Source organism: Gopherus evgoodei, chromosome 1 (assembly GCF_007399415.2).
Source record: "Gopherus evgoodei ecotype Sinaloan lineage chromosome 1, rGopEvg1_v1.p, whole genome shotgun sequence".
NCBI classification, from domain to species: domain Eukaryota; kingdom Metazoa; phylum Chordata; order Testudines; family Testudinidae; genus Gopherus; species Gopherus evgoodei.
Window position 1 is genome coordinate 121,368,872 of NC_044322.1, and position 23,996 is coordinate 121,392,867.

Below are 23,996 nucleotides of genomic sequence, written 5' to 3' on the forward strand. Positions count from 1 at the left end.
AGGTCATTGAATCCAGCCCCCTGCCTTCACTAGCAGGACCAAGTACTGATTTTGCCCCAAATCCCTAAGTGGCCCCCTCAAGGAGTAAACTCACAACCCTGAGTTTAGCAAGCCAATGCTCAAACCACTGACCTATCCCTCCCCCTGGGCTGTTATTGGGGACGTTGAGTACAAATGAATGTTATACCAAACTTGTGCTTTAAAAAGGCTAAATATTTGACTTACTAGTCTAAAACTTTGATGTATCCATGCCAGAAAAAACAGATTTTTCAAATGACCATTTCTACTTCTGCACATGTACGTGCACACGCTGTATCAGGTGAGAATGTAGGTGACACTACACAGAAAGTATGCACACAAAAATGGAAGCCTTATTAAAAGTCGGTTTCTATGGATGTTGTCCCACAGCCACCTACCCACACACACACCTCCTGGCAGTAACTTCTTTGAACTGTAAAGTGTTTAATAATTTCTTTGGGATATACACTAACACTGAATGACACTAAAACCCTAGAGATTAGTGAATAATAAATAATTCAATCTTTTTTTCTCCTTTGTCAGTGACTCATGTCCTAGTTTATTTATTCCTGTGATATAAAGCCAAGGAAAAATTGTGTTGGCCCTGTTGGTACAACAGAAATTGAACTAACCAATATATTTGTTAGAGTCTATGTTTGTTTTAATAATATAAAGTTTTGAAAATGTATTCACTGGATCAATCCTCAGGTGCACCGCATTTACATTCAGCACAGCTAAGGGGAACAGTGGCTCTACGCCAATTATAAGGTCCTTTGACCTTGGGCTGGCCAGGGATTTAAATGATTCTAGGAATAACCTGGAGCAGCCTATGGGCTGCCTGCAAGCAGGACTGCTGTGACAGGTGAGGATCAGGCGGATCACCATGCACTCTGCCCCTGTCCCAACATAGACCTGACATGCTCCTCCCTACATAAGGTATGTCCATACTGGAGATAGGAGTGAGTCTTTCAGCCCAAGTACACAGGCTCATGCTAGAGGGGCTCAAGCTAGCCCACTATAAATAGCTGTGTGGATGTTGCGGTGATGGCTGAAGCTTAGCTGTCAAGCATGCCTGATCATCTACACGTTAGAGCCCAAACTCCAGCCCAAGGCATATGGCTAGTTCAGTGGCTATTTTTAGTGCTAGCTCAAGCCTATTTTAGAATTTTGCTGATGTCAGAAACCATAAAAATGGAGTCTACCAGTAGCCTTCAAATGGATAGTTTTAGTTCATTTCACCTCAGGTAACATCTGAAAAAACAAGACTTTTTAAAAATAAATAAGTTTCTAAAAATAGGTTTTTAAAATTTAATCTTGTAATTAAATAATCTTGTGATAGTACTTGGGATGCTGCACAACATATATATATACAAGATTGTGCACCAAATTCTGTTCTCATGACTTCAGTATAAGTGATAGCAGGAATTTGCTTACAGAGTTAACTTCTCTTCAGATTTTTCCCCTCCAAAAAGGAAGGAGAAAATATTCCTCAAAAGTAGATTTTTATTGAATACTCTTGATCTGATAGAGGCAATGGTCCCTTCTGAAAAATTGCCTTCCTAACAATACATTTTTGAAGAAGGGAGAGCACATTCAGTTAAGCAATCACAACCAAACAAAAACGTCCACACAACTTAATCACTTTATACTGCTGTAAAAATTGCAAATAAGAAAAAAACTGCTTTATTCTGTAATTCAATATTAGAAAATATTCAACATTTATTGGTGCCAACCAAACAGAAGCACATGGAAATATGAACTAAATATATATATTGTGCAGCATCCCAAGTGCTATAAATGTAATGTGGCTCTGGATGGTAAAGCCTATTTGTCCCAACAATATTTATCCTTGATTGTAATTTTTAGTATTTGTACAAGTGCCTGGGATTTAACCACTAAGGTGCTTTTTTATGTCACAATAAATAAATCAAAAAGCTGCAGCTTGACACGATCATTAAAAAATAAGCACTTTTTGCTTTGTGAAAAATTAGCGAGTTAGTCCTGACAGCCATGAGACATTGATATGAAAAGGAGACATAGACAATGAATGGGAACCAAAGGCTGAGCACTGAGCCATGGAAGCCAACCATAGGGAAGGACATCTTTGAAGATGGTGAAAAAAAGACCAAGTGTCAATGGGTTGGTCATGTTGCAAGAAGCGATGAAAAGCAAAGTTTTCTTCAGATGAAAAGGAGAGTAGTCAACAATAGGCAGAAAGGGACACCAGAACAAATCTTAGCAGAAGCTAGGACAAAATATTGTAATGATAGACGCAATTCAATGTCAAACTGAAAGTAACCCAGATGCATTTCTCCTTTGATTGCCTTCATCAGCATCACATCTCATCTATTGTTCATACCTGTTATTTCATTATGTATAAAGATTTCACTCATCTTTGAAAGAGAAACAATTTCATTTTGTGTTCTCTAGAAGCAATTAGCTATATTCATCTTCTAAATTTTCAACACTGTTACTGTATTATTGCTATGTTTTAATTAATTCCCCAGATGTGATTGTCCCTTAACTATATTATTTACCATATCATTTTATTTCAGGTCCTGTTTGGTTATATTATTGCAAAGGGGGTCACAATAACCCAACGGTGCTTGTTCAGACACATGGAATTCAGTGACACATAATACAGTACACTAGATGTTTTGTAATTGCTCTCTGTGATCAACTAGTAGTTTCCATTAATACAGTATTGCAAAAAAAAAATAGGACTTTTCTATTAACACTCTATGCATGAAAAAGTTGTAGATCTCAGAATAGCTAGCTAATTCAGTGTCCATAAAAAGGAGCCTGCGTTTCTGCCTAGTTTACGTCATCAATGCTTTTTTCTGTCTTCTACAAAACTACCATCAGAAGAGTAAAATTAATTTATTTCTTTCAGATGGCCCTTAGTACACTCGGTCATCCTGGATTTCTCTTTGAAAGCAGTCGTTGCCCACTCTTACCTAGGTTCACCACAGTGTATTTTATTTACACCGTATTTTGCAGTTTCATGTCTCAGCTCCATAAGGCTTTTCCCAAGCTTCATCTTGCAACTTAGGCACAAGGGGATGTGGGATGTCCCATCTCTCTGAGATCCTGAGCTTCTTTTGCCCATCCTTCCAACCCACCTCTTTCTCTCTTTTGTTTTTGTATTGTTTTGTTTTTTAGTGGTGAAGCAGATCTGAGTGAATAGTCTATAGCTGCCACCAGCTATAACTCCTAAATACTTAACATTTTATATTGTCTCACTCTGCCCTGTTTCTTTCATGTAATCAAACATTTCTAATAACACCTGACTTCCCTGATATTTTTACTAAGTAACAATGAAACTGTTGTTACCCTAAAACATTTGAATTCCTCAGAAAGCTTTTCCCTTTCTTTATCAAAGTCCTTACATACCAAGAAAAGGTAATCAATTGTTTCTTACACTTTACAGAGTGCACAGTCCATCTTTGTGTCTATTTATTCTAAAAAGATTTTTGTTTAAGCTATAGTGGCCAGTTAGTACTCTAAACAAAATCACTTCATTTATTTCCTATTTAGGCCCTGATGTATGTTGCTATCCCTCAACTCTAGGGCACAATTAAAAAAAAAATCTTTTTCTTCTTTTTTTCATTAATCCAAAGTTTTTGCCTTTCCTCTTTTAGCTTCTGTACTAGGCTATTAAATTCCTGTTTATTCAAGGGTGAATTTCTATGTCAATCCTTTCTTTTCTTACAGCATTTTTACCTGCTTTGTTCACCATTTCATTCCATTATCCCAATATGCACTGAGATCCAAGCTAATGCTACATGTATCTCCACCTGTTCTAATTATTAGAAATATAATTTCATTGATTAAATCACTTCCACATACTGAGATACCCTTTTACATTGCCATAAAAAGTGAGACTGAGTCCAAAAAAAAAAAAGAAAAAAAATGACCAGTGCTGTTGGGCATACAACCGAGATCCCATTTAATACTAGCATTATGCTACTAGTTTGGCTGTCATGACAGCTACAAAATCACATTGTTAGATGTACTAATTCTAAGTTTTGGTATATAATATGCTGCCCCTGTTCTTCCTGATGTATTTTTTTTTTCACTCAACTGTATATATTTGACAAAACTGTCTCCATTTTTCATCTATATATTGGTACACTTCATTTTTCATACCTATTATTTCTTTTTACGCTTCAGTTTATAAAATAAATCTAAATCCACAGTGGGACACTGCAAATTGGACAAATTGCAGCAAGGCTGGTTTAGGTTGGAAATTAGGAAAAACTTCCTAACTGTCAGAGTGGTTAAGCACTGGAATAAATTGCCTAGGGAGGTGGTGGAATCTCCATCACTGGGGATTTTTAAGAGCAGGTTACACAAACACCTGTCAGGAATGGTCTAGAGATAATATTTAGTCCTGCCTTGAGTGCAGGGGAGTGGACTAGATGACCTCTCAACGTCTCTTCCAGTTCTATGATTCTATGAGACTTTCCATCCATAACTAATTTTCCACATCAAAGTTTTATAAAACCGGTTTTAATAATTTCGATTTTATGCTGTAGTGTAGACATGGCCATAGGCTACTCCAACTCTGTCACAGGCCCACCTGAAGAAAATGACTAGAGGAATAAATACAATGAAAAATTCAGTCTCCTACTTCAAAGCCCAGTAAGGGTGGATAGGAGAAAGGGAATAGAGGGTAAAATTACAACTGTCCACTTCATTTAACACAAGAGATTCAATCACTTTCTTGAGCTATTAAAAAAAAATCCATTCAGGAACTTTTGTAGAGAGACAGTTATAAATGGTTAATCATTTAGACAACTACTTTCTGTCTTAAAAGAGACCTGCTCAGCTAGTATCAATGGTCAAATTAAAAGGAACAGTTCTCTAAGTGGAGCAACAATTTTTCAGTGAAAACATTTTGAAGACACAGCAGACTGTATGAAGCACGTTACTAAAACAACAAAAGTTTTTATCTTAAATTGAAGTTAGAAGAAAACTAGGCAGGATTATAAATGAGCCTTTTAGATGTGACTAATGGAAGTAAAGGGACATCATCATCATCAGGGTTTTGGCTAAGTTATTTATATAGGAAGACTAAATGCAAGAGATCTTCTCATTAGAGGTTGAAAGTGATTTTTTTTAATGTAAAGATAAGGAAAACATCTTGCTAATGGATAAGGAGATTGCATCAAGTAATCTCTTGATTTCCAATTCCAGCATGCAAATCAAAAGGCAAATACTAATACCACACAAATGGGTATGCCAGGAAAAATGTTTAAGTGTTTGTTTTATAGCCAACTCCACTGTCTGTTCTCCAGCAACTTTAACTTTTGACACAAAGCTTTATTGTCAGGTTAATAATACATGAGGTTTCACTGTAAAGGTCAGTTGATCAACTCTCAACTGCATTTTTTAATTGATTGACCTTCCCTTTATTATGATTTTTTCCTGTTCTTCATTTTAAATGAGCTCATAAAAATCTTGAAGATAGATACTCAGCATTTTTAACTAGCTATCCTGAATCAGGCTGGTCCAACCAATTTTTTGACAAAGTACAAGGAATGCCATTTCTTTGGTAAAAAGGATAGAGCCAGTAACTGAAGTGTTTCCTTACAATTAATTTCCTGACTCTAACACATTTCCTTTATTTACTCATATACTTCCACAAATACACCGTCCCCCCTTCCTCCTCCCACACACACTTCTCTGGCATGTCCATGCATGACCTCTGAAATCCCATACACACATACAGCCCCTAGTGCCCAAAGACAGACACCTTAAGCTTCCATTCAGATTCAGCTACTACTCCTCTCCTCTGCAACTCGTTGTTCTCTTATGATTTTTCCAGCTCCTGGTTTTTAATTCATCTCTACTTATACTGGGTTCCAAGCTACAGGTACACTGAAAGAAGAGAGGAATGAAAGATTGCAGGTTTGGAGCATGGGAGTTACGAAAAGGAGAAAGTTAACTCTATGGTATGATTCCCCCTCCTCTCCACCATTTAGAAGGCCTCCATGACTGGGAAAGAAGCAGGGGAAGACTATGGGTCTGAATCTGCCTCTCCACCAAAGAACAAGTTAATCTAAGTAGTGTGCAGTAAATTACGTAGGATCCCCATAATACTGTGAAATACTCTTGTTCTGAACAGGACTAGACAACACAGTGGTAAAAATCTCCTGTGCCTGACCCACATGAGTGTTTCCACTATTGGAGCTTCACTGGTGCTAGAGGAACAGTAGACAAAATGCAAGAATTGCAAAGGCCAGAAGTGAACCTGACCTAGCTATAGCCCAAATGTGTTACATGTAACTTGTTTAAATTCATAATGATATATGCAAAATGTCTCATATCCTAGGCCTTATGTTCTTTTGCATCTTTAATTTATTTTCTTACAATGTAAATGAATTAAGTGATAATGCAATAAAAAAGACAATTTACTACTCCACTAAAGACTTTGCACATATACTAATGAAAATTCAACATTCAGATGAATATAAAGAAAAAAAAGTCATTAACTGCTAAGGAACTGCCAATTACCCAGCATAAATGCAAAGCCCCCAGCACAGCTGTTTCAGCTTCCTTCTCCCCTTCACACAATAATACATTTGTATTGCAGGTTACATTAACAAAGCAACCTGCAACTAGTTCCTAACTGCTGAGAGAACAAATTACTTTGCTAAAATTATTGGTTCAATCACATTTATAATAATGAGTTATACATGCTTACACTTACTATTTTTCCCCTGCAATCTAAGTATACAGAAGTGTGAAATTCATTTACAAATATTAAAGGAACTCTCCTTTTGAATTGATTTGTCTCCTAGCTATATATGTGGACCAGCTGTCTTTTTTGGATAAAAGAAAGGTTTGCTCTGGATAGACTAAAACCACCTTCTGTTTACCAAATATTACTAAATCCTTCTCCCCCACACACCCCCAAACACCCATCTATTATATTAATATAAACACTAAGGGATTACCTGTGACACAGCTGAAATTCAATTTCTTTAGATAATCAAATCCTGATTAAAATTAGTTGAGAAAAGGAGTATTCTTATTAACTGATCCCATCCTTTGATGCTACTGTTTTCCAAAATTCCTTGGACTCAACTGTGCTATTCTTCTGAAACTACTAAGTACTTGTATAACTAGACACATTTACTTCACTGGAAGTACTTATTCAAATAAGTTCTCACCATCATGAGTAAGGTATGTACATAGTACAAATATCACTCATTCCTGGATATCCCTACTCGTATCATCTAAGGATTAGGAAAAACTGCAAGATGTAAAGAGTTTGCAACTCTTTATGAATATTCAACATTTATAGCATTTTACAGACAATTTATCTATCAGAGTGCTAGTATTTTCAAAGATCGTCAGCTAAAGGAGAGAGACTTTCAGGGTCCAGCACACAGAAGTACTGCCTTCCCATATCCTAAGGGGTCAAAGTCCAATACTCCCTGAAGTCAACATAAAGACTCCTATTGATTTCAATGGGAGCTGAATCAGATCTAAGAATATTTCTGAACACAGCTGGGCTCACATTGGCAATACTTACTTACACACATAGTTCCATTGAAACCAATCAGACTATTCCTGTGAGTTTTGAACATGAGCAAGGTTTCCATAACTGGGTCCCTACTGTTCAGATAATTGACATAATAATGGAAAACTATATTTTAACTCCTTTTCTCCTTATAGCTGCAACATACATACTTTTCAGTTACCACTTGTCTGATAGCAATGGCTCTGAGTCTACCTTTGAAAAGTCACAGCCAAATCACTTGAAAATATAACCTGTAATACAGCCAGTTCACATGAGAAATATGGACAGAATTCTACAATCATTGCTAGGCAGCACAATATTTTTGTTGCTTAATCTACTAATCTTTTAAATTAGTGAGAAAGTTGTGAATTCCAACCATGTAGCTTTTCTCTCTAGCTAAAAAAAAATATTTTTTATATTAAATAATATTCATCCAATTGTATCATTTACTCCAGCCAATCCAATTTTTCCAGCTGAATCTTATTACAAGATACACATTAAGCTAGTAATAATTTAATGGCAATATAAATTTTAAATTGTAAAGAAAGACAATATTTACAAGGGAGCTGCTTATTATGACACATAGCATGAGGAAATAGTAGTTCATTTAAAAAACATTGTTTAGTCACCACCCCCTCATGCAATGTAGACAATACTTCTCCTTAGAAAATAATAAAGTTAGATGACTTTACAATAGCAACTAACTGTAGTTTGTCAGGAGAATTTAAAACTGCTATGAAAGTCAGAGGGAATCCAGTGAAGTCTGTTTGCTGACTTGCAGTTTTACAATTGAACAAATATAAAAATAATGATTACAGCATTAACATAGAAGAGATTACATCCTTTCTGGAAACAACAAAGTTTTATGGTCTGACTTTATGTAAGACTAATTTCATGAGTACAGTAGTCTCATAAGCAGCAGAATGACTGTATAGCTAACTATGCCTATTGGGTTATGTTAATTTTTGTTTAATTTTACTGACATGAGAGCTTGTAAATAGTATCAGATCAACAGCCCAGAAGACTGAAGTCTTCTGTATACATTCGCAGGAAGGATGTAGTATACGCAGCACTAGTACAAGGTTCCTTACACAACATCACACCATCACCACAAGCTTACTCTACAAACACTATCTTAAGGGGAAAAGGTTACTTCATCTAATTCTTAGCATTTCAGCTAAGACTGACAATCTGACTCCAAACTGTGATGGTGGTTTGGTTATGTGGTTCCCTATTTATTAAAGAACAAGACAGTGATTAGAAATTTATCTCACACAATTCAAGAGCCATCAGATGGCAACAACTTTCATTCACCCAAGCTGGTTATACCATAACCTATTCCCTGAGCCACATCTTAAAACTATACTAAAGTGAAAGTGCACTGTCTTAATCCTCCAAATATTTTGTCTTTTTACATTGTGTTTTGCTAATAAAACAAACAAACAAATAAACAAAAAACCTGGGAAACAATATGTTAAAAACAAAGAGGGTAAATATTTGTGTGCTTGAAAATTATATATCTGTGTCTAAGTTATTTTATTCAGAGGCCATACACAGTGCAAGAATCATGATGTAAGGTTTCACACATTGTTGATACTGTCAGGCCAGAGTGCCAGTCTAGCACTCTGATAAAAAATGTAAGAGTTGGTTAATTTTCTACGCTAGCCGCACCCAAGCAAAAAAAAAGTCACACATATGGCAAAAAAAGTACAGAGTCCAGGATGCAGCAAAGCAAAATACTGTAAAAAGAGAGATAAAAGGCTAAGCTATTCAAATCAGAGGAAAAGTATCTTTAAATCTTCTGTTCCTAAAAGGGAGACATCTATGTATTATCTCCAATACTGTTGGACAAAGTTTCAGTGGGCAGAGGCTCACTGGTGCACATTTACCCATTTTTATTTGAATGTGTATTTCAGGGATTGGCACCCTTTAGCATGCGGCTTGCCAGCATAAGCACCCTGGTGGGTGGGCTGGTTTGTTTACCTGCTGCATTCGCAGGTTCGACCAATTGTGGCTCCCACTGGCTGCAGTTTACCGTTCAAGGCCAATGGGGGTGGCAGGAAGTGGCAGCAAACACATTCCTTGGCCCGCGCCACTTCCCACAGCCCCCATTGGCCTGGAACGGGGAACTGTGGCCAGTGGGAGCTGTGATTGGCCAAACCTGCAACGCGGCAGGTAAACAAACCAGCCTGGCCTGCCTAGGGGCTTACCCTGGTGAGCCGCATGCCAAAGATTGCCGATCCCTGATGTATTTATTGTAATTGCAAATACAGCTACTACAAACATGCACACAAATGGCTAGATATCTAAATATCCATTTGTAGGCATAACTGTGGGAAGCTGTACACATAGTAATAGAAAAGCATGCACAAATGCAGGTGGGCCCAGACAAGAAAATATTAATGAAGTTCTGCACAGATTGTGAGCCTTCTTTGAAAATATTGCTTCATCTATGCAGATTAATTGCACAAATTGCAGTTAATATACATGTGCGCACAAAATATTAAATTCAAAATTTGTTATGGATATAATTAATGTACCAGATACTTATTTATCAATGGGATGTGGACAGTACACCATAACTGCCCAGATCATTTCTATAATACTAAATACAGAATACATTATTATTATTTATTATGTATTAATTTGTTTTACTTAGAAGCCCCAGTCATGGGCCAGGTCCCCTTGGTGCTAGGTGTTGTACAAACATAGTCCCTGCCCCAAACAGTTTATAATCCAACTATAAAACAAGACACAACTGATGGATATAGACAGATGGTGGAGTAAACAATGAGATAAATATTAATCAGTATGATAGTCAGTGGTCTCTGTACAGTAGCAGCCTAATCACAGGCAAGCTTTTCATAGGCATCATGGCAAAAATCAGACTCTGAAGAGGGATTAGAAAGTGGATAATGAGGTAGGTTTCTGGATGTTTACAAGGAGCCCTCCCAAACATTCAGGGCAGCATGGAAGAACGAAGGTGTTTGTTTGAAAATTTAACAAGTGGGCAGTAGAAGCTGGCCTCATGGGGAGATCAAAGGGGAGCACTGATGGCTTGGTTATCAACAACAGATGATAAGTAGGGTGGGGACTGACCATGAAGAGCCTTGAAGTGAATATAGGCAGCTTATATTTAATACAACAGAGAAGAGGAAGCTGGAAGGAATTCAGAGAAAGGATGTGAAATCATCAAAGCAACAGGCTAGGAAAAAGATCTTTGTAGCAGCATCCCAAATGTATATGAATAGGGCAAGATTGCATTTGTCAAGGCCAGAGAGAAGGATGTTTCAGAAACTGAGGCATAAAATGATGAGAGCACTAAATGACAATTTTAGCTGCGTGGATGGATCGGAAAGGCCATATTTTAGAAATGCTATTTAGAAAGGATCAGCAAGATTTAGACATGGACCTCTCTCTAAGTCCTCACATCTAGGCTAAGACAAAGATGGTGATCTGATTACAGGCTCGGGTGTACAGACAAAATGGTGGTGTTGTCCACAGGGATAGAAAAGGGAAGTAGTATGAAGTGCTTAGGGGACAAGATTAGGAATTTTATGTTAGCCACATTTAGCTTGAGTTGACAGCTGATGTCAGAGAGACTGGCTGAGATTTTAGTATGGAAGAAGGAGACAGGTCAGGAATAATAAGGTAGATCTGTGAGACATCAGCATAGAGATGGTCATTGAATTTGGGTTTGCAATGACATTCCCCAGAGATAAGGTGTAGCAGAAGAGGGTCAAGGACAAAGCCCTGTTGATCCCCCCCACAAAGTTGGAGAGGGATGAGGACAATCCTCCAAAGCAGTGGTTCTCAGCCTGTGGTCCGTGGATCCCTGGGGGTTCACAGACTATGTCTAAGGGGTCCACAAAATACTTAGACTGAAGACTGACTCAAATATATATACAGACAATAGATTTCCATCATTATAAATGGAGTCTCCATTTGAAATTTCCAAAGGGGTCAGCACCTACACTTTAAATTTTTTAGGAGTTAAAAATGAAAGAAGGTTGAGAACAGCTGCTCCAAAGGACACGCTAAAGGAGCAAGTAAAGAATTCAGAAGAGAATCAGGAAACAGTCATGGAAGCCAAGGAAAGACAATATTTTAAGAAGAAAAGCATGGTTAACTGTAAAAGGTAGCTGACAGTCAAGGAGGTTGAGGATGCAGTTCTGAGAGATTTGGTAAGAAAGGGGTCACTGGAAACTTAGGTTAGAGCAGTTTCAGAAGAGTGAAAGGGAAATTATACAGATGGAGAGCACCTAGAATTGGAGGAGAGGAACTCCAGACAATGATTGCAAACAGCACGTTCAATTAGTTTAGAGATGAAAGAAAAATGAGGTGGTAGTTTGAGAGGAAAGTGGGATCAAGAGTGAGATTTTTCAAGATTGGAAGGACTAAAGTATGTTTGTCTTGGGTAGAATTAGAAGAGAGTTGAGAGGTTAAGGAGAAGAGTAAGGTAGGAGATAAGAGTGGGTGCAAGTGAGATCAGGTGATGGGATAAGGTCACTGGGACAAGTGGAAGGTTTAAAGGAGAAGAGCAGAAAAAAAATCTGTGTCTGTAATGAGGGGAAGGAAGAGAGAGTTGTAGATGGGGGAAAGGGAAGGCAAACCCAGGGCAGGTGAGGAGGTCACATCATATTTGATCAATTTTCTCATGAAAGAAATTGGCAAGATCCTTCACAGAGCTAGAAGTGGGCGCAGAAGGAAGGGAGGGTTCAAAGAGTGAGTCAAAGGTGAGAAAATGTGGTTAGGATTGCAGGCATCAGATCTGATTAAGATAGAGAAGTACAGCTGATTAGCTAGGAAGATGGCAGAACTGAAAGAGGATAGAATGGATTTATAATGACAGAAGTTCAGCCTGATCACGGGACTTTTGCCAGAGACACTCCACAAGAGGACAGCAGGAATGTAGGAAGTGGATATTGGGGTAAGCCAAGGCTGGGGACTGGCAGAGCAGACCTTGCAATGAGAGGGGGGCGGTCAGAAAAGTCAAGAGTGAAGGAGAGTGAGGACTGGAGTGAATCAACAACCATATCAATAGAAGAAAGGTGAGAGTGCTGGGAGCAGACAAGAAGTCATTGACAGTTATGGCCTGGAAATTATAAAAGGACAAGTGACAGGGTAAAAGAAGGGGCTGATGAGCAATGCTGAAGGAGACTAGGTGATGGTCAGAGGGGGAACTTAGCAACAGAGTGATCAGAGACCAATCCAAGTGAACGGCCTTTTGGTGAGTGGAAGAATTAAAGCAGGGCTCCAGGTCCCATGAAGAGGTGAGGATGGAGAAACATGCAGCTAAGGGGTCTGATGTATCATCTACATGGAAGCTGAAGTCACAGAGGATGAGTATGGAGACTCTGAGGAGAGAAAGAGAAAGAGCCATAAGTCAAAATCAGAGAGGAAGGCTGATGGGGAGGACTTGAGTGGACGGTAGAAATACTACTATACGGAGGAGGAGATGAGAGAAGAGTCAGATGCAAAGCTGTTCAAAAGGTCAGAGTGGGAAGGGGAATGAGGGACGGTTTGGAAGTGGCCAGAATGGGAAAGGAGAAGCCCAACACCCCCACCATGGTCTGAACCAGGGTGGAAGGTGTGTCAGATGGAGCAGCCTCTGGAAGAGAGAGAATAGCTACAGAGGCAGTATCAGACAAAGAGATCCAGGTCTCTGTGAGAGCCAGGAGCTGGAGGGAATGAGATAAGAGGAGGTCATGAACTACTGAGACCTTCTTAGATGAAACAGGTGTTCCTGACACAGCAAGAGGAGGGGATGAGGGGTGGAGCGGGATAGATAGATTACAAATGGTGACATCAGAGGGCAGAGATGGTGGTAAGGATGTGGGTGCAGGATAGCAATATTATGAGAGAATTAAATATAAACTGCTGTTTATTTAAAGCTTTCTTTAGGAAAATGTTTTGGTCCTATGCAAGCCTAAAGTAATTTTAAATGTCACTCCCCCACATCTGTCTTTGTAAATCAGCATCGAAACAGGGTGAATGTTTACCTTCTTCCATTAGTTAAGGAAGATGCAGACCAATTTTCAATAGTTCCACAAGTAGCTATAGCTTAAAGGTCAGATCATGTCAACCTTATTCATGATTAACGTCGCCATGTTCTTCAAATATTCCCATCAATTTCAACTTCTTATTCCACTAGTAGTCCCATAGAATTCAGTCTCCTGCAGAGAGCACTTATCTTCAGTTCAGGAAGAAGAGACAGAAACAATGGGGGCCCAATGCCATTTCCCTCCATTTTCCATGTTAAAAAACCAGGCAGTTAAGTCATGTAGGCCTAAAGGATTTTTAAGAGTTGTCAGCAGAATTGCCCTTGAAAGAAGTTCCAAACCCCAATATATTACAAAGTTAATTAAAACTTAATATTTGTAATTTACAGTAATTAAAGATTTATATGGGATGATTTTTATGTTGGAATCTGCAGTTTGCTAAAGATTCAGAAAAGAATGCAATACAAACTATCATTTTAGTTTCAAAGAGTTCCCATTATATCACCGAAAGCCCCATTATGTGTTGCCTACAAGGCAGTATAATAATATCACTGTAGTAATTTTTTATTTATATGCAGAAAATCAAAGAACTTTAATCCTTTGGTTATTTTATCTTTGATGTACAGATGAATTTTAACAGGCTAACTATATAAAAGGTGATAGCAAAAATTTAAATTAAAGAAATTCATGTCAATGTTAATACATTTTATAAAGAGTAATGCCTGCAAGATTTTTTTAATAGTTAATGAGGTTAAAGGTTAAAACTAGTAGTAGCTGTCTGGAATTAAATGAAGTAGTATTTGTCAAAAGATTAAAATTTGATAGCCAGCATGAAGGTTCAAGAGATTGGCTCAGTTCTTCAAACAAAATGTGTCTTATATTTTTGCAAATTACTATCTCAAAAATTATAATTTAGTGAATAAAAGAACCTCTCTTTTCTGTCTCTACCCTCTCAATACAGGTCTAAGGGTTTATTCCAAACAAGTCCAGAGTCACCTGAAACAGGTAGAGAAAAAAATACCTACCTCCACTGTTTGAACCTAGCTGTAAATGAAGACTCTGGTTGTATTTTTTCCCTCCAAAATTCAAGTTGCAATAAGTTATCCACCAACCAGATTTAGAAGGGTTTTCTGCCCATTTTTTCAAAAAGAAATGAATACTGTGCTTGTAGCAAAATATTATTTTCAACAGTTCCCTTTAGAATCACTATGTATTGCTGTTATGAGAATCTTGGCCTGTTAGTATTTTATTATGAAGTTCTGAATAAATATCACCTGTTAACCATGGATGATTATCAAATAAGTGCTAGGTTGGAGCTTTCTTTACCTGTTTCCTCTGACTTCTGGAGACTGGGGGAGTGTGGGTAGTAACTTGCTGACAAGCAGATAATTACAATACTTATCATCCCAGCTCACCTATGCAGGCTAGTGTGTCAGAAGGGTTGAACACTCCCACCATCAATAACTTGTCTTGAGGATTAAGGGTAGAAGCATGTACCTGTATCTCAACCCAAGGTCTGATTAGCCTGTGCAGTGGCATACGATGAGGGTGGTTGCTCCCTTACAACTCTGTGCCGGTGGGTAGGCTAAGTCGGAATTTAGCACCAAGAGTCTTTTATGCCTAAAGAAATACACACTGCATTCTCTGTCTATCTGTGATACTTATATCTTACGTATCATTTTGCATATACAAAATGCTGTACTAACATTAATTTAATCCATAATGCAGTTTCCAAATCATGGAGTGCAACCAACAGACTAGCTAGATGGGTGCAGATAGATCTCTCAATTATTCTCACAAGATTCATCTTCCATATTATTTTAAAAAAAATGTCTCTAGCTGTTCTTGTGGAGAAAACCTTGAAAATGTGGCATGTAACTGACACAGAGCCATCTACCAGAGTTTGTAGAAAGCCTGAAATAACAGCTCTGAGGTATGAACTGCCCCACATATCTCAATGGGTGCAAACTCCGATGCCAATTACACTTTAAATATGAACATTATTAAGTATAACACTGTTCATGTAAGAAGCATGAAAGAAAGGAGAGGAACTATACTAAGAAGATCCACACTGGCATTTCTCAAAGTGCAGAGGGATAGGGAGAGGCACAAAGGATTACCCATGAAGGTGTGAAAAATATATAAATCAAGATGTGTAAACCTTTAACAACACATGGTTGGGTTTCAGAGGGTGAGTGATTGATTTCAGTTTCCTGAAAGGGGGAAGGGAAAGAGGTTCAGCTTTCAAAAGTTTGGAAAACCAAAAATGCAATGAAAAGACCTGTGGAATCAATTGATATTGCTATCCTGATTTTGTAGATGGGAGAAACTGAGATAGCAGGAGGATGATTGACTTGCTCAAGACTGTACTGTAAGTGTCAGATTTGGAATTAGAACTCAAAGATTCCTGCCCTCTAGTCTCATGATCAGTCCACTAGACCATACTGCCTCTTTAAAGGAGCTATGAAATACTTTGCACATTCTTTTGCTTTGATGAATCAGATAGACACCCTCTCTCACCAAAAAAGATAGTTTGAGAGGCTGAAATATAGTTCATATAGTATAGTGCTGTTTTAGATATTTAAGAATAACTTATGTCCTGGCACATTTTAGCTCTGCATTCACCAAGCACAGAGTTGATTCTTCTAGAAAGAACAGAAATTGGGGAGAACGTCTGAAAGCTTTTCAAAAAACCCCAAACATTCTAAGATGTGAGTATTCATTACTTTCTTTAATCCTGGTTTACCACCTGAGATCTGGTTAAAGAATATTATTTTTTCTCCTGTTCAACAAAACAAAATGTTTTAAAAGGTAAAGCATATAAAAAATCTCCATTATTTCTTCCAACTGTAAAATATTTTTTGTGTGTTATGTGATCAACTGTTCCTTTGATTTCTCTATTTTTTACTACTTTTTTTTGTCTGAATATCAGACAGATTGCTCCTGAATTGCAATTGAGCAACCTAAACCTGTGTGTTTAATAATGGCAGAGAACATTTTTATGAGGGAAAAAGTTAATTTTATGTTAACTAGTAAAATTAGTATTGGTATTTAACATTTATGAGACAAATTTAAATTTAAATAATGTTTTGCATCTTCCAAATGCTTTGGATATATGTTGTCACTTCATTTGAAATATTTTAAAAGTTGCCCCTTGATTAATGGAGCATTTTTGGCACATAATCAAAATATTTCAACACTGTCTTTACTATAGTTAGAGTTGATAACCCTGATAAAAATGACTTTTACATTTATATTTTCATCTGCAATTCAGTGTCTAATCTGCATTTTCCTTTGCTTCCAGCAGCCTCTAAAGCTTTCACATTAAGTAAACAAAGTAAAATCAAATGCATCTTTTAAAGCAAGAGACTGATTTAGGCCCCATTAACAAAAAAGTTTATCAGATTAAATGAAATTACAGGAAGTAAAATGCAGTTGGTTGACGAGCTATGGACTGACATTTTCAGCAAACAAATGCTATCTTTGTTCCATACTGTTTTCAGTCCATCTGAGCAATTCACTAAATACTCTGCAGTAGTGACAGACAACCCGAGATGTATACGTACCGTTTTTAGCATAGTCAGCAACAGAAAGGTTTGGGGAACAGAGGGTCACTTACAGCACCTAGGACGGCTCCTTAGCATGGAGCTGTATTCGCTTCGAGGCGAGTCAGTACGCAACTGTACCCGCTACCACGAACTAAAACCAACCCCTTATATCAGAGAATGAATTGCCCTTTGGCATGATAGACTGCGCTGGCCAACGTGTTATAGCTTCCCAAACCAGCAAGAAACACGTTCCAGTGGCAAAGATAACGTTCTCCAGGGACATCAAGTTTCCAGCTCGATCCTGCTGTACCTAACGTTCACCTGTAACATATTCCCGCCTACAAAAATGCCCCCGGCAGCATCCAGCTCCTAAATGAGTCCTAGAAGCGCTGGCAAACGCTTCCGCCAGGTGGATTGATTTCAGGGCAGCTTCTGGTTACAAGTGCTCAGCTATTCAGTCAGCCTTAGTCCACTGGACTGGTCCTTCCCAACAGCCAGAGCTAGGAGCTCCTACCACAACACAACTAATACACTTCAGTCCCTTGTCTTTGGGGACCAACCACACCCAAGCAGCTGCAAAACCAGGAGAAACAAACACAACAGCACAACCACCAGCCCCAAGCTGTTTGCATACAGAAGACACCAGCTGGGGACTTACCATGTTGACTTCAGAAACCATGTCGATACTGGCAATGTCTATGTTCATCCCAACGCACACAGGAGGTCCTGGGGAGGAGGAGGAGAAGCGATCAGCCCCTACCCATCACTTCTTACTCACAGAGTTGTTGGCAACACGTTTTCCCTTAACAGGAAACACTTTCCAGTCCAGAAACTAGCTGAACACAGACTTACACAAAGAGACACAGGAAAGAAACAAACACCGCAGCTAGGTCTGAACAGGGCAACTCACCTCCGAAATCCGGCCGAAGGCGAATGTCGTAGCCTTTCAACAATTTATCCACAGTTTCTTTCACGAAGGACATGTTCCCCGGATCGTTCACGCTGTGGGAACAATGGGAAGTGGGGGCGGGAGCCGAACAATGGGAGTAAAGAAGAGAAAGAGAAAAAGGAGACATAAGATAGGGAGAGAGAGTGGGAGGCAGGAGAGGGGAGATGAGCAGAGCAGAGTAGGGATGGGGGGATCGGAGAGGGGAGAACAGAGGAGGGATGGGGGATAGGAGAGGGGAGATCAGAGGAGGGATGGGGGATAGTGGAGATGGGGAGATCAGAGGAGGGATGGGGGATAGGATCGGAGAAGGGAGAGCAGAGGAGGGATGGGGGATAGGATCGGAGAGGGGAGAGCAGAGGAGGGATGGGGGATAGTGGAGATGGGGAGAGCAGAGGAGGGATGGGGGATAGTGGAGATGGGGAGAGCAGAGGAGGGATGGGGGATAGGATCGGAGAGGGGAGAGCAGAGGAGGGATGGGGGATAGGATCGGAGAGGGGAGATGGGGAGAGCAGACGAGGGGGAGCGCAGAGAGGCGAGCAGGGGGAAAGGCGAGGGGAGAGGGGCAGACAAGAGAGGATCAGCTTATTTTCCTGCCGAAACGCAGCCCTTTAACCCAGCCGCGGCCGCCGGGCTCGCTGGCTCGGAGCAGCCCCTACCTCTGGGCGCAGCAGACCACAGCCACCAGGACGGGAGCGGAGAAGATCCCGAAGATCCTGCCTCCCCCAAAGCCCCACATCCCTTCGCTCCGGGCTCCCTCCCCGCAGCAGCCGCAGCCGCCGCGACCCGAGAGCCGCCCGCTGAGGAAGAGGCGGAGGCGAAGGCGCCAGTCCCCCACCCCGGCCCCGGCAGCCGCCCGCACGCTGGGCTGCAGAGACCCCGGCGCGGGGCTGTGCCGAGCCCCGGAGGAACCCCTCGCCCCCCGCCGCCGGAGCCCGGCTGCCTGGCTCCCCCTCCCCGCCTCCCGCCCGCCCCTGCTCCCTCCGCCCGGGGAGGGGAGGGCTCCTCGGTCTGGGCGGGCGGGGGGAGCGGGCTGAGCCGGGGCCGGGGTCTCAGGCCCTGGGCGAGCTGCGGCTTCCCCGGCTCCTCCCGGCGGGGAGCGAAGCTCTGCGGGGCTGGCTGCTGTGCCACCGGGGGAGCCCGAGAGCCGGCGCCCGGCTGGGACCCCGCCAGCTGCAGCCGCCTCGGCCCCGCTCTCCCAGGAAACAGCCGGGGCAGCCCCCTCAGCCCGGCCCGGCAGCGGGGCAGGCGCCACCGGTGCCCCGGAGCTGCTCCCGCCCCGCCCCCCGCCGGCCAGCGCGCACTAAGGCCCCAAGAGCCAGCGGCGGGCTGAGCCGCGGGGGCAAAATGCTCAGTGCATCTGTGACAGGCTGAGCCTGAGGCGGCCCGTGCGCGCAGCGCTGGGTGCGAGCCGCTTCCGCGCGGGCTGCCATGTACCTATGGCCAGGGGCTGAGAAGTGAGCGCAGCTTCCACCGCGCAGCGCCCTCCGCTAGCGCACCCCTGGGCCGGGCTCGGTGAGTGCGGCTCATGGCCCCAGTCTCGGCTAGCGCACCCCTGGGCCGGGCTCGGTGAGTGCGGCCCATGGCCCCAGTCTCGGCTAGCGCACCCCTGGGCCGGGCTCGGTGAGTGCGGCCCATGGCCCCAGTCTCGGCTAGCGCACCCCTGGGCCGGGCTCGGTGAGAGCCCCACATGGTTACAGTGCCCTCCACTAGCACCCCCCAACACACACACACCCCGACCAAGCTCAGCCAGTGCCTCGTGGCCACAGCTCCCTCCATTAGTCCACCCCTGACCTGGGCCAAGCAGGTGATGCACTTTCCTGGGTGCAAACACACATGCACCTACCAACAGGACCGAGCAATGAATGCAGCCCGTGCAACCAGTTTCTTCCGCTCACTGGTACCCATAAGCGGAACTGAGTGTGGAATGCAGCTTCACCCCAAGTCCCACTCCACTAATGCCTCTGTAGCCTGGTGTGGGGGAGGATTGGCAGAGGGGTGAGGAGGCAGTTAACTTACCAAAGGGGTTAGGGGAGATTTAGGAGTTCAGTACAAGTGCCTGAGAATGGCGGTCCCTGAGTGGGCAGGGAACCTTTGTGGAAGTGGCTACAGTTCCAATTTTCAGGAGGCAACAGTAATTTTGAATACCCAATTTGAAGTACCTCGGACCTGTTTTTCACAGGTTCTGAGCAACTGTAGCTCCCACTGACTTAAAGCTGTGAGTGCTCAGCATCTCAGGGGATGGGGGGGAAATCAAGCCCCTAGCTGTCTCAACCCTTAAGCATATCCCCTGGGCTCAGAAAACAAAACACAAATAGAAAGATCCTCATGATTTTAAGGCCTGATGTGATTTTTGAATGTTTGGGATTGGCCATAATGAACCTATGTCTGTAAAGGGAACCTGCAAGTTGGGGAGAGGTACCAAGAAACCTAAAAGAAGAAAGAAAAGACTAGAGAATGCTGAAAGAATACACCTTGTATACAATAGAATATTGAATAATACATTTAAAATACTGATAACTTTTCTTAAATAGTCTATTTTATAATGGAAATAATATTTTTTTACAGGATTCAGTGTATCTGATTAATGTCCTATTCAGGTGCATTGGAAATGCATCTGAGGTGTGACTGAATCAACACTCCTGTAGAATCTGTCATGTTTTATTACTTCAGTTAAAATACTCATTCTCTTATCTGACCTCTCAGATTAACCGCGTCCATTTATTTGTTGATATCTTAAAAGACAGTCCAACTGGGAGTCCCAGGGAATTGGAAATGGGATATGAAGCATTTGCCCTCCTGGACCTTGTTTTCAATCTAAGTAATAACTGAAAGTCATTATGACATGAAAGATGTTCAATGGAAAAGAGAATGTGGTCTCCCATTCTTAGTGGACTGTGGTGCACAATACAAAGAGGCACTATGACAACAGTCACTAATTGGCAGACTCAGCAGAAGTGGGTAGAGCAATGGTTCTAAACCAGTGGTACACACACCCCTGCAGGTACACAGAGGTCTTCTAGGGAATAGACTTATAGACTCATAGACTTTAGGACTGGAAGGGACCTCGAGAGGTCATCGAGTCCAGTCCCCTGCCCTCATGGCAGGACCAAATACTGTCTAGACCATCCCTGATAGACATTTATCTAACCTTCTCTTAAATATCTCCAGCAATGGAGATTCCACAATTTCCCTAGGCAATCTATTCCAGTGTTTAACTACCCTGACAGTTAGGAACTTTTTCCTAATGTCCAACCTAAATCTCCCTTGCTGCAGTTTAAGCCCATTGCTTCTTGTTCTATCATTGGAGACTAAGGTGAACAAGTTTTCTCCCTCCTCCTGATGACACCCTTTTAGATACCTGAAAACTGCTATCATGTCCCCTCTCAGTCTTCTCTTTTCCAAACTAATATGTCAACTCATCTAGATTAGTGTTTCTCAATGTGGGGGGAGGATGGTTGGGGGGGTCGCAAGTGTAGGGCCCATGTTAGGGGGTGGCAAGAAGGGCAATTGCCCCTGGCCACATGCCATGGGGGCCCTGCAAAGCTGAGTTACATGCTTCAGCCCCGGGCACTGGGTCTCAGGCTTCAGACTCCTGAAAGGGGTACAGTAGTCTGGAAAGGTTGAGAACCACTGGTGTAGAGAATGAACTCCATTCTCATCCCTACAGGTAGTCCCTCATGCTCAGGATGAAGTCATATAACTGGAACCATTTAAAATGAAAATTTGAGGTGCAGCTGCTCATTCTGATGAAAAACTTTAGCTTCAGAGACTCTTGGGTCACTCTGCAGCTGATCTGCCTCTGATTAAAAAAATTGTTCAAGACCAGAAAAACTTGTATTCCTCTCTTTCTGAGGTCTGCCGCAGTTATTCCTAGGGAAAATGGAGAGGTCAAATGTAAGCAGTTGGACCTCTTATATAGAAGATCTGGTATGAAAAGTTAAGGTGGTATCTGTGCAGCTGATGATTAGGTATATAGAAGCATGTGCCTGGCAAGCCTATAGACGTGAAGTAGTACTCTGAAAGTATTGATACTATGGTGGAAACCGTTGTCTGAAGGGGGGGGGTGGAGCTTCAGATGCTAAGAATCTTTTTTGGGTGATGGGATTTGTTGAAAAAAGTGGAAGTGGGATGAGGAGGTATCCAACATCTTGCGGAGAATTCCAGCTTTCCTCCCTGTTGCCAAGAACGTCCACCTTAACACTTCTGGGGAGACAGAAGAGGAGGCACCGACAGGAAGATCACTGTTCTAGGAGCTAATCAATGCATTAAGGAGGTCTGCTTGCAAGCAACTCAAGCATTCTCTGCAACGTATAAATCACCAAGGCTGCAGCAGAAATGCTGGCTTGAAAATCAGGGAAGAGAGACTCAACCACTCCTTTTAAGACAGCACAGGCAGTCGCTGGACTCTTGGGCAGACAAGTTGGATCTGGTTGGCAAAATGGATATGGCTCAGTCTCCGTATTGTGCTCAGAACTACCTGACAGAGCATCTTCTCTTAATTTTCCCCATCTTTGGCTTCTTGTGCCTGACTTTGGTGAAGATACAATCTGCCTAAGGAGAAGAATGTAAACTCAAAGGGTTAGAAACCCAAATTAAAGGCAGACAAGATCCGAAAGGGGAAAGGGAGAATCACTGCTAGAACTGAAACAGTATCTTTTGAGAAATTAGGGATATTAATTGTACTAAACTGGGAAATATGCTACTGCCTGTCTACTCTGCCTTGAAGCATTTTTAATATCCTGCTGGTTTAACCTGCTGAGAAGATGTAATTGATACAGCTCACTGGAAAACTTTTTTTTTCCCTCATGGAAAATCTTGACTTTGTCCAAAAACTGAAAAAAATTGGCCAAAGAAGTTTTTGATTAAAATCTTGGAATTGCATGCAGAAAGAAGACGCTGTTTACTTCCCCTCTCTCTCTCCCTCTCCCCTAAAATTCCCTAGTGTAGGCAGAGCTTTAGAGTGAAGGCAAAGGTCGATAGAATATGCAGCTGGGGTCAGGGCATAAGGAATGCTCTGAACCTTGTCTGACAACCGTACACACTGCCTTCACATCTATTCAAACAGTTAATCATGATTGTTGGATGTACCACTTTAGGAGAATAATCTCCTGTATATCTAGTGTGCATATTTAGGAGCACATTTTGTCACCCTTGCACGTGTTGAGTGTTACCTCCCCGTGCATATAGTGCTACAGATTTCAAAATAGCAGGTAGTGAATGGTGTTGTATGAATCTATTTGTTTTAGTTGCATAACTTGTTTTTCATCTAATTTTTCTAAAAGAGTTATGCTGAAGGTTTTGACATACTATGGATTTTATCATTTTAGTGGGGCTACATGTGGGTGAAGTTTTAATCAATGTGAGTAATGGGGACACACTCTGGTCCTCAATGTGATGTTTGACCCAAACTGTTCTGAATTATAGTTTTTGTAACTAAACAATAAATGAAGACCATTATTTCCTCAGCTTCAAGAAAACTTGACTGAAATTTGCTTTACTTGAATAGACTTAAAATAGTATTCTTGTAGCTTGACCACAGTTTCTTCTATGGCAAAAGTTCTGAATTATGCAGAATATGTTTCAGACCCATCAAAATAAAAATATATTGACAATTTGGCACAGGTGAAAATGGTCAGGGCTCTTTATAACCCTGATTTTTCATAATAAAGATTAATATTTATGCACTCAAGTAACATACATACATTAGAGAAGCCTGAAGTGCCTTAGAAATAATATTCTTAATGACTCTCCTGGGGAAAGCACAATTCAGGACTGGAACAAACAAACAAAGTGGAGTTTCTGAGTTGGCAGTTGATGAAAGATCGATTTAACATGGAGACTGTCAAGAGTTCCTATCTAAATTCCTTCACCAATAACCCTAATATTTTTAACAAACATTATAAAAAATAAATTTAAATGTTAGTAGTTACATTCTGTTCCAGAATATA

At 41.2% G+C, this 23,996-nt stretch overlaps 1 protein-coding gene across 1 annotated transcript in view; it reads right to left on the reverse strand.

The window, feature by feature from the left end:
* The window catches only part of GABRB3 (gamma-aminobutyric acid type A receptor beta3 subunit), a 149,672-nt gene extending 130,790 nt beyond the window's left edge, over positions 1 to 18,882 (reverse strand). The window contains exons 1-3 of the mRNA XM_030571053.1: positions 18,705 to 18,882; positions 18,010 to 18,101; positions 17,758 to 17,825 (exon numbers count right to left, since the gene is read on the reverse strand). Coding sequence (XP_030426913.1) covers positions 17,758 to 17,825; positions 18,010 to 18,101; positions 18,705 to 18,784 — 240 coding nt within the window. The 5' untranslated portion in view covers positions 18,785 to 18,882. The remainder of the gene's footprint in view (positions 1 to 17,757; positions 17,826 to 18,009; positions 18,102 to 18,704) is intronic.
* Positions 18,883 to 23,996: the final 5,114 nt, after the last annotated feature.